General features: G+C 45.0%; 1 protein-coding gene across 1 annotated transcript in view; it reads right to left on the bottom strand.

Annotated features, from left to right (window-relative positions):
- Dnah3 (dynein axonemal heavy chain 3) overlaps positions 1–11188 on the bottom strand; it is a 162490-nt gene that overhangs the window by 91871 nt on the left and 59431 nt on the right. Inside the window, exons 27-32 of the mRNA XM_026781152.1 lie at positions 9273–9387; positions 6479–6677; positions 4192–4300; positions 3884–3997; positions 3001–3177; positions 611–615 (exon numbers count right to left, since the gene is read on the bottom strand). Of these exons, the coding sequence (XP_026636953.1) occupies positions 611–615; positions 3001–3177; positions 3884–3997; positions 4192–4300; positions 6479–6677; positions 9273–9387 (719 nt within the window). The remainder of the gene's footprint in view (positions 1–610; positions 616–3000; positions 3178–3883; positions 3998–4191; positions 4301–6478; positions 6678–9272; positions 9388–11188) is intronic.

The raw sequence follows: 11188 nt of genomic DNA, 5'->3' as shown, positions 1-11188 counted from the left end.
CTGAGAATGAATGATATAGTATCAGTGAAGTGTTCACAAACAAATGTGGCCTGTTGTGGTGGTCTGAAAGAAAACGGCCCCAAAGGGAGTGGCACTATTAGGAGGTGTGGCTTTGTTGGAGTAGGTATGGTCTTGTTGGAGGAAGTGTGTCTCTGTGGAGGCGGGCTCTGGGGTCTCATATATGCTCAAGCCACCCCCAGTATCTCAGTTTGCTTCCTGTTACCTTCTGAACAAGATGTAAGAACTCTCAGTTTCTTCTCCAGCACCAAGCCTGCCTGCATGCTGCCTTGCTTCCTGCCATGTTGACAATGGACTAAACCTCTGAGCCACCCCAATGAAATGTTTTCCTCTATAAGAGTTGCCATGGTCATGGCGTCTCTTCACAGTGACAGAAACCCTAACTAGAACAACAGCTACTCTCTTTCCATCTTAGAACGTAGAGGAGAAGGGGCTTGCCTCATGCTTACAGTTAGCCAGCTGGAAGGCCAGGACTAATGCAGGCTCCCTCAGACCTTTGCCTTCTGCTTCCTATAATGTCTGTTTCATGAGAGGTTTTTGTACAGGTCTAACACCTGTACAATTGGCTAGGGTGAGTGCAAAGAGTCGTTACGACAGCTGGGTTATGAGAAAGGGAAATGGAGTACAAATTCTACTTTGACACCCACTAGCCTATGTCAGTTCACCTAGACAGACCTTGGTAGAGGGGATCTTGATTGAAGTAGTGGCGTACTCCTTTAATCCCAGCACTTGGGAGGCAGAAGCAGGTGGATCTTTGTGAGTTTGTAGCCAGCATGATCTACAAAGTGAGTTCCAGGATAGCCAGGGCTGTTACACAGAGAAACTGTATCTCGAGAAACAAAACCAAAGAAAAAGAATTGCATCTCTCAGAATGACCTGTGGGCATGTCTATGGGGGCATTTCTTGATTTCTGATTGATGGGGAAGGGTGGGTCCTGCTCACTGGGACAGTGCCATCCTAGCCTGAGCTATAAACGAAAGGTAGCTGAGTGAGCCGGGGAGGCCAGTAAGTAGTGCTCCTCCAACACTCTCCGCTTCCCTTTCCGCCCTAGGGTTTTGCTTGAGTTTTTGCCCTGACTTCCCTCAAAGATGGACCATGACATGGAGGTGTAAGCTAAATAAGCCCTTTCCTACCTGTCTTAGGTAGGGTTTCAATTGCTGTGAAGAAACAGGTCAATTCTTATAAAGAAAAACATTTAATTGTGGTGGCTTGCTTACAGTTCAGAGGTTTAGTCCATTATCATCATGGCGGGAATCCAGGCAGCATGCAGGCAGACGTGGTGCTAGAAAAGGAGCTGAGAGTTCTTACATTCTGACTCAGGCAACAGGAAGTAAACTGAGATACTGCATGTGGCTTGAGCATAAATGAGAACCTCCAAAGTAACAGACCTCTTCCAACAAGGCCACGCCTATTCCAATAAGGCCACACCTCCTAATAGTGACACCCCCCCCCCCAAGTAGCTGTGGTCAGTGTTTTATCACAGCAAAAGAAAGCAAACAAGGACACCAACCTACAGGGAGGAGCACTGAAAGATCTTCTCGCCTGTTTTCTACTCTGAGAGCAAAGTGATCTATCTGAACAAGCTTGCCTGGATACTAACCATAATTCATTTCTAGCAGGTAGATCAATGTGTACTAAAGTTGATGATGAGGGTATGGTCATATCTCGCCTATCATTTCTCTCTAAGAGGATGGAGAAATCCACAAAGAAGCAGGCCTAGAAGTCTCTCTCTCTATGGTCGCTTTTTTCAAGCAACTGGGTGTCAGACATTCTTTCCATAGAAGACCTAATCTTTGGATTTGTGCTTCCCATGAAAGCAGCATCCCAAGGCCATCTAGTGGCCATCTTTCCTTGTCTCTCTTTCATCCTTTTCTGAGGCACTTCCCTTCTTCCACAAGAGACAGGGCCTGTGGATGCTACGGTGTCTGTAGCTCAGGCCAGATCAACAATAGGTGCTGGGTACACACTCTTGTTTTTCCTCGGGTGTGTTGGAACAGTACGCTTTAGAAAGGAGATGACTTGGGGTTTTACTAGTTTAGTAATAAAGAGAGTTGATCAATATGGTTTAACCTAAGTTTGCCAGAGTTCTCTGCATTGAAATTTGCTATCCTCAGCAGAAAAAAAATAATGACATCTTGAAGTTCATGGGCAAATGGATAGATCTAGAAAACATCATATTGAGTGAGGTAACCTAGACCCAGAAAGACAAATATCATATGTACTTACTCATGAGTGGCTTTTAGACATAAAGCAAAAAAAAAAGCCTATAATTCACGATCCCAGAGAACCTAGGCAACAATGAGTACCCTAAAAGAGACATACATGGATCTAATCTACATGGGAAGTAGAAAAAGACAAGATCTCCTGAATAAATTGGGAGCATGGGGACCATGGGAGAGGGTAGAAGGGGAGGAGAGAAGAAGGGAGGGGAGTGGAGAAGAATAGATAGCTCAATAAAAAAATTTAAAAAACATATAAAAAAGAAATTTGGTGTTCTTTCCTAAATAGATGATCTTGGTTTGACTCTCAATTATTGTCTTTTTGCAGGATATGAAAATTAGATGATTTCATATAACACTGCTAAATTTTTCATCCCCCTGGAAGGAAACAATGTAACAACTCTTTCTTAGCAATAGTAGGTTGGAGGTAAGAGGTGACTGGTGCCTTAGCATTCACCTTTCTCTACTGTGCCTAGCTGACTTCTCTCTATATCAGCTGTTTGACCGCTGTAGATAATCAAAACACGGACTCTTACTATATATAGTTTCACTGATATTCATTGCCATTCATCTTTATGTATTAATTCTTCCTCACTGTAAGACCTTGTTGGGGAGGTGGTCTCAGATCAAATATTATCTTACAGTGGAAATATTAGCTATTCCTACTATTAGGCTAACTATGAGAGATCTTCAGCAGCATACTCCTAGAAGTTTCTACACTATAAATACATCTATGCTATATCAAATCAAGGCCAACAGTTACCTTGAGGTTATCCGGCAGCTCAGCCCTGCCAGCATACCCAGGGTTCATGGTGATGAAGACAGCACAGGTTGGGTTCAGCGAGAGCTCGGTGCCTTCAAAGATGAACATCTTCAGCTTCCGGATAATGGCTTGTTGGATGCTGAGAATCTGCTGGGCTACCACTGATAATACCTCCACCTGTGGAAGGAATACCCCACTGGGGTGTGCTCTGCCAGCCTGCCTCCTCACTCTGGAGGGACGGACCTCAGCCACCTGAGAACTAGACCTTTATACTCTTAACGATGAGCATAATTTGGGGATTTGGCAAGGAGATGCATGTGTGTGTCCATGTGTATATGTGGTGTCGTGTGTGTGTGTATAAGACATTTCCATAGTACTTTATCTTAGCGTGGTGCTTGACACCCAAGAGGCTTTCACTGTCCACCAGTTCAAATCTCACTTCTTACGTTTCTGATTTCCACTCTAAATAGATTCAATCATGTATATTTTGTGATGTCTTTTTATTTTTTTTGCCACTATTGTAGGCTTCTATCATATTTTGTTTGTTTTATTTTTATTCTTTTTATTGGGTTGCAACCATTTAAGAGCCAAGCTCATCTCTTATTCATCTTTACCCCCATGAACTTATGCAGTGACAGACATACACTAGCTGCCCACCTAACCTGTGAAGGAGTTAGCGAATGGATGAATACAATTGGGGGCTTGGATGTGTTTAAAATACACATGTTGTCTCCTTGCAGCTGTTTGTGTTTAATATTTAAGTACCTACTCCATGCAAGGGCCATAGAGAAGATGTACAGACGCTATTCTTAAGAGCTGAGAACTCAGAAAAAGACCGCTTCATGTCCAACCCCTTTGTTATGTCCCCTCGAAGGAGAGTTACCTCAATCCTATTGAATTCATCAAAACAGGCCCATGCTCCAGCTTGGGCCAGCCCCTTGAAGAACTTCCCCATGGCTTTGTAATCCAAACCATCAGAGCAGTTGAAGACCACACACTGGAAAGAGGGAGGAATCAGGGTAAATTTCCTCATAGCCGAGTAATCAGAACCATAAGCAGAGGCAAGGCTTCTCTCCTATTCTATTGAATGAACTGGGATCCCACTTTGCCTGTTAGGCTAAATTGTCTCGAACTTCTTGCTCTTGGGGTCCAGAGAGAGGTAGGAAGAAAGGGTAGAGATGGGTGCCATACCTGCTTAGCCAAAGCTTTAGCCAGATCTTTGGTGGTCTCTGTCTTGCCTGTCCCTGCTGGACCCTCTGGAGCGCCTCCAAGGTTGAGCTTCAGAGCTCCCATCAGAGTCCTAAGAGGAAAAGCAAAGCAAGCCAAAAACAAAACAGTGTCTCAAATCCTGAGATACAACCCTGGATTTTGTTTACTTTGAATTCTGCAAATAGAGGTCTCCTTCAATAATATGATCAATACATCACCATTGTAAAAAGTTGGTTTTGTTGAGCCTTGTAATTTCAGAGCCTAGCACAGTGCTGGGTGCATGGCCGAGGCCACCTATACGCAGCTGTCTGAGAGAATGCCTGGATGAATAATGGGATGCTTAGGGTATCTAAGTGAACCAAATAGGGATGGAAGATATTCCAGTCCTCCATCCCAAAGCTCACCAACACTGATGGGAGGGAGATAAAAAATCCATGTGTCCCATTGGAGTATGCCCTGAGCTTAGGAACCACATTACAGCTCATATCTGCAGAGAGAGAGCAGAGTGCCGGGCAGGCGTTAGAAAGGAATGAGGACACGGGCCCCAAAGCCCTTGGAATACATTTTTAGATGGCAGTGACACAGCAACTTGTTATTTTCTGCACTCGCTTCCACAGCTCTAATTAGATTTCAGGTCAGCTGATGCCATGCATGGTGCAGGGGCACATTCGAGTCACGACTGTTCTTTATGACTGCAGCTAATACCAGTGTGTGGTAGTCAGGGCTCTGATGAATGAGTAGATTAGAGCTGCTCCCAGCACAGGGGGAGCACTGATGGTCATGTCAGATGACGGGCATTTCCTTTCTGTCATAATCAACTCTGCCATGTGTGTCATTTATTATAGCATGCTGAAGTCCTGAAGGCTGTGCAATAGATCGTATTTCCAAAAGGAAATTGCTGGATGATGAGCAGAATAAATGAAAGAGGAATTAAAATCAGAAAATAAGGATTAACAATAAATGGGCAAATGATTTGAATGGACAGTTCTCAAAAGAGGTACAGATGTCAAAGGGGGTGGGATCAGTGCCTTTAGTCATTAAGGAAGTCCAAATTCACTCAAGTCAGAGTGACTATCCTCAAAAAACCGAAAGATGAAAGCTGGCAAGGATAAGCGTGGGGAGGTGGGGAATTTAACATTCGCACCCTGTAGGTAGGAAACGTTAAATGTGTGGCCGCTCGAGAGGGGCCTCAAACAAACCTGAAAATACCACTGCTGTGATTGAATGATAACCCTGCTAAGTATACACCCGGAGGGATCAAAGCCTGTGGACCTCAGAGGTGTTTGCACGCTCTTGTTTGCTGTGATACTGTTTACAGAACAAAGTTAGACATCAGCAGACGCGCCTGCCAGTAGATGAACAGATAAAGAAAATTTCATTCTGTCTTAAGAATGGAAAATTTGTCTATGGTCGGAAAATAAAAGGAGCTGGAGATTGCCATATTAAACAAAATAAGCCAGATTCAGTTTTTCCCCATGTGTGGAATTCAGATTTGGGAGAGAGAAAGACATTAAAGTAGAAAAATGTTTTGGAAGAGGAAGTGGAGGTCGGTGGGGAGACAAGACAGGGCGCTCACAAATGCAGTGTATTCTGGCCAATGAAAAGAAAACATGACTGGAAAAATTTAAAGAATCTTAAAGCATAACACTTGGAAATATTTTTATAGTCTAGCTTTGTACTAAACAAATCTAGAAAAATGTGTATAGTATAATTCAGACACCTAGAAAATCCGAGTATAAAAACGTTGGAAAGTTAAGGGACCTAATGTTAGGAGTTGTAAGGAAAGGAGCCAAGCACTGTGCTGCACGAAGAGAAGCTCCTTCTCTGCACTGGACTTTCTTCAGTGCTGGGGATGGACGGCAGGGCCTTGCTTGATTGCTTGCTAGTCAAATGTTGTCCCTCGGGGCCACATGCTTAGCCCTGCTTGTCTGTATCCTGACCTTCAGGGTCTATCACATGGCCCTGGGCTCCCCCAGATGGCACACTGAATTTTGCTATTGCTGAGCTTTTCCCTTAGCAACCTGTGACCATTTCACTCATACACCGGTGCTCTGCTAACTGGTTCCGGTGTATTTGTCCATACTGGGATTCCCACTGGGTTTCCATTCCCAGCCTATTCCATTTGTGGTTGGTGCTGACAACTAAGGGCAATCTTCTGAAGTGTGAAATTGAAACGTAGAGGGTAAGGAACCCAACCCTGTGACCTGCCCAGTGCCTTTCCCTCCTACGATCTCTTCCCATTCTTTCAACGCGGGGCTCCAGAGCTCACCTGTAGCAGCGGTCTGTGAGGGGAGTGATCACCAGGCGGGGGGAGTTGCCCAGGTACTCGTAGCCATACAAGGCTTCTGTGGTTATCATCTGCACATGAACGTCCTTTGCCTGCCAGTAGTACCGCAGCTGTGAAATCCACTGGAAGTCATTTAGACTGGTGATCTTATCCTGTGCCAGCTTGGCCACCACGTCACGGGCTAAGGGAACACCATGCGGAGACACACGCACACAGAGGTGTCAGAACTGCCCATCCTCTCAGACTCTTCAGGCAGAAGGGAATGCTATCCAGGTCCTCAGACCCTACGCTATCTCAGGTTCTGGCATCTTCCTGGTCTACTTCCAGCCTGCAGGTAGCAGGAGCTTTCACAAGCTGGAGTTTGCTTTTTCCTAGGGGCAAGGAAGACTGTGCTGCCTTCTGTCAGGAAGTAGAGCGGAGGTCCTGAATGTGCACCCTGAAATCAGGTGGCCTGGTGTAGGGTACCGACTGTCAGCTTGACAGAGTCTAGAGTCCCTAAAGAGACAAGCTTCTGGGGATGCCTAAAAGGAATGTCTAGATTAGGTTAGTTGAAAGGGGAAGTGTTGCAGAATATTATTTTAAGGTATGTTACTTTTGTTTACACTCTGGAACATCTGTTTAATCATGCAAAAATTGTTTGATTAAATAAAATTCACCTGCGGTCAGGAGGTTGCCTCAGCGACTAACTGACGGGAAGTCGTAGGGGGGAGCCAGGTGGAGAAGGGTTTATGAGGAGGGGTGAGGAGCATGTGAGAATTTCTTGGGAGATTTGAGGAGATTTGAGTGAACTGCTTGCTATTCAGCCAGTCTGGGGAGCAGAGTCTACCTCAACCTTTGAATCTTTAGTTCTTTTTTTTTTTTTTTTTTTTTTTTTTTTTTTTTTTTTTTTTTTTTTTTTTTTTGGTTTTTCGAGACAGGGTTTCTCTGTAGCTTTGGAGCCTGTCCTGGAACTAGCTCTGTAGACCAGGCTGGTCTCAAACTCACAGAGATCCGCCTGCCTCTGCCTCCCGAGTGCTGGCGTGCACCACCACCGCCGGGCTGAATCTTTAGTTCTTTAGCGGGACAGAGACTTAGATAAGTTCCTGTTGTATCTTTGAAAGAGTCGGTGCCTGAGGGAACAGAATTTCTTCGGGCAGCAGTTCTTGGAGCCAAACTGCCACTGGTAGTGGTGGAATTTCAATTGCTGACGAGGATAGCCATAGCGTAAAAAGCAGTAACCAGGAAAGCAACAGGGAATACCCACACTAAACATGAGGGGCACCATTCCCTGGGATGGTCTCTATCCTGGACTGCATACAAAGACCGCTAGCTGAGCACCGGTGTTTGCTGCTCTCTGCTTCCAGGCTGTGGATGTGACTACTTGGCCTATATTCCTGCTCCTATACTTTCCCCACCATGGTGGTCTGAACCCTTAAACTGTTAGTCAGCATAAACACTTCCTTCTTCAGTTGCTTTGGCCAGATATTTTGTTGCAAAAGCAAGGAAAATAACCCATATACTTGGGTTCAAATTTGGTTCCAACATGAACTAGCTTTGTGACTTTGGGACAGTTACTCGAATTTCTCTGTCTCTTGGTTGAGCCATCTGGAAGAGAGAGTATCTTATATCACCTGGAATAGGTGGGAGGACTCAAAGTAGATACACTGTGTGTACAGATACACAAGGGGGGGGGCAGGACCAGAGAGAACTCTCCAACATATAAAATATTATAGAAACATTACTTCATGTTACTATTGTGAAATTCATGTGGATGAGGGTGGGGCTGACCCAGAGACTTTGCAAGATAGTCACCCTGAGTGTTCACACATTCTCGATATGACCTTTTGGGCCCCATTCCAGGCTTCTAGGACACCCTAGGACACCGGCATCATTTTGACCTGAGATGGCATGGAAAAGTATTCCACAAATTCATGGGTAGAGGTGTTTTTACTTCCAGCCTCAGGAAGCCGCTGGGTAATACATTTATTGGCTTCCTTTCTTCCTTTCATAGGATTTTGAAGCTGAGTTACTGACAGTGACGATTCCTGAAGTTGAAGGGTGGATATGAGCTTGTAGGAATGTGGGTGTGTGGCCACGTGAGGAACAGAACCCCCCTCCTCTCTTCCTGATCTCTCTGCCTGGTCAGACTGAAGAGAGCACCAGTCCTAAGGGAATGGATGTTGTGACACACTAGTAAGCTGATCTATGAGCAAGAAAGACCTCGTTCCCAGGCAACCAGCCTGGTCCAGCCCCAGTTTCCTTGGTGATGATGAAGTAAGGGTGTGGAGGTGGTTTGTTTTCCATAAAGACCCCAATTCTTCCTCCTTGTCCTCCTCCTTTGTTTTCTTTTGTTTAAAGAGGAGCAGAAGGCATTGTCTCTCACTACCTCTCCCTGCACAGCTGCCAATTTCCAGTCCCTTGGGTTTGGAAGCAGACACAGAGAGGCGCCTTTGCCACTTCCAAATGCGGTGTCTCCCAGCAAATTATCTCTTTCTCTAACCACAGGCTCTTAGCCTGGGAAATGTTTGCGCAAATGAGAAAATGTAAACATGTAGCGCAAAGCTCAGCACCTGGTGAAAATTCAGCATCATCAGCCGTGCTAACGAGGAGGCCATCATTCACCCAACTGGTGCCTCTGCTTAGCGAGTCGCTGAGATGGGAGGGGCTTTGGCACTGGATCCTCAGTGCTCTCAGACGGACCGGGAAGCCCTGAAGCATCCCATTCAGGAGACTCAAACGATGTGCCTAGCCAGCTGCCTTTCCTGGACCGAGCGACACCAAGAGTCTGTACTCTTACCGTGGACATCAATGACGGTGAGGGCCCCGAGAGTGAGCCTCGCCCCGCTGCTCAGCTTCCCGCGCACCAGCTCGACGATCTCTGCGATCTGGTCATTGCTCTTCTTGAGAAAGTCCTGGCCGGGCCACAGGAAGAAACGTGTGGTCAAAGTGGATTCTCCTCCAGCGGTTCCCATCTGGAGGGCTGGCATCCAAAGATCCAAGCCAGACCTGGATGTCTCCCCTCAAACTCCATACATTAACCTCAAGATGGATCTTCTTCTAAATAAAAGAGGCCACAGTACCCTGTTTTATTTTATAACAGTGTGGAAAAGACAAAGCTTCCGGGGCAGACATGCACAATTGTGGATGCTTAGAGTAAGGACAGTCTCACTGTGAGGCGGGAAGGCATTTTAGGTGACGAAGCGCTGTTCCTCGTTTTGCATGTGACTGTGCTTACATGATTGTATGCACTTGTCAAAACACAGAACTATGTGCTAAAATGGGTGAGTTTTCCTATATGTGGAGCGTGCAGTATTCCTGAATTAGCAAAAGAAACTTTCTCAGATAAAGGAGACACAGGAAACAGGACAAGCTGCACAGATGAGTGGGACATTCATCTTTACCTATGAATCACAGCCCCTGGGAGACTGAGGTAGGAGGGGAATAGCCTGGGCTACATAGGAAGACATTACTTCACTTACACAAAGATGAAGAGGAGAAAAATTGCAGCATGTAACCCTGGACAGAGTCTTGGCTTAGGAAAAGGTTAGACCTTTAACAGGGCAACAATTCAATTGGCAAAGTTAAAAGGTCTATACAGTAATAGATCATTATTGAGTTCCTGATTTGGATCATTATATTTTGCTTCTCCCTGATGTTCACATCTGAGGATCTAGGTAAAAGGTATATGAAAAGTCTTTGTTTTATTTTTGTGATATTATATAAGCCTTGTATTCAAAATGAAGAGGTTAAACAATTAAAAATTTTTTTTGAGGCAGGGTTACTTTGTGCATCCCTGGCTGTCCTGAACTCACTCTGCAGACCAGTAAAAATTAATTTTGAAAAGAAATATGAGGAAGGGAGACCACTTGAGATCAGCTTCCACCATTTCAATTTTTTCGCTGTGTGCTTTGGAGCGCGCCGAGCCTCCAGGTGTGTGAAATTCGTAAGGCTGCAACTAAGCCAGAAAGCTCCCCTGAGGGTTGAGATCAAGTGTGAGAAGCATGGGTACAATGTCTGATATGAATAAGGCACCCCGTAAGTGGTGGTGCTATTCTTAGTTATAATGTGCCCAGCATGTAGAAATAAAGAGGTCCGTACTACTTTCACTGTCCATGAACTGCTGTCTGAAAAGCCCTTGGAGAGGGAGATGCGCCACGGTGCTCTGGAACTCTCATGTCTACCGTACCGCTGCTGTCCTCCAAGCCAAACAACAGCACATGTCAAGAAGCTGAGACTCCTTGCTGCTTGTGAGATGGGTTAGTTACGGCTTCAAGACAGAGTCAGCCTTTTTTCCAGAGAGGTGACAGAGCACCCTCAGGCTTACACAGTGCCAATGGCATGGCAGCAACTTAAGATCTGGCCTTTTATCAATATGTTAAGTAATTACGTTCCCACATGTTAAATTGAATTGTAATATTACTGGATTTTTATGTAAATCATATAGTTTTAATTTGGAATTTGTACCTAGCCCAAGATAGGATTGCAATCTATAATATTCAGAGTTGAGGCAGTGGAAGGATTTGGGGGAAACAAAGCTAATCAGTTCATTTATCATGCAATATATGCTGTAAATGACAATGTATACAGATGTCCTGTCCAGATAAACCTGTCAAAACTTGAATTTCGACAGTTTTGTGTGGACTGATAGTGCAAACATTAAAATATGCTGCAGTGCACCACGCCTACTGCAAACATTAAAATATGCTGCAGTGC

The sequence above is a fragment of the Microtus ochrogaster genome, chromosome 8 (assembly GCF_000317375.1).
Source record: "Microtus ochrogaster isolate Prairie Vole_2 chromosome 8, MicOch1.0, whole genome shotgun sequence".
Lineage (NCBI taxonomy): Eukaryota > Metazoa > Chordata > Mammalia > Rodentia > Cricetidae > Microtus > Microtus ochrogaster.
This window is presented reverse-complemented; position numbering and strand designations above follow the sequence as displayed.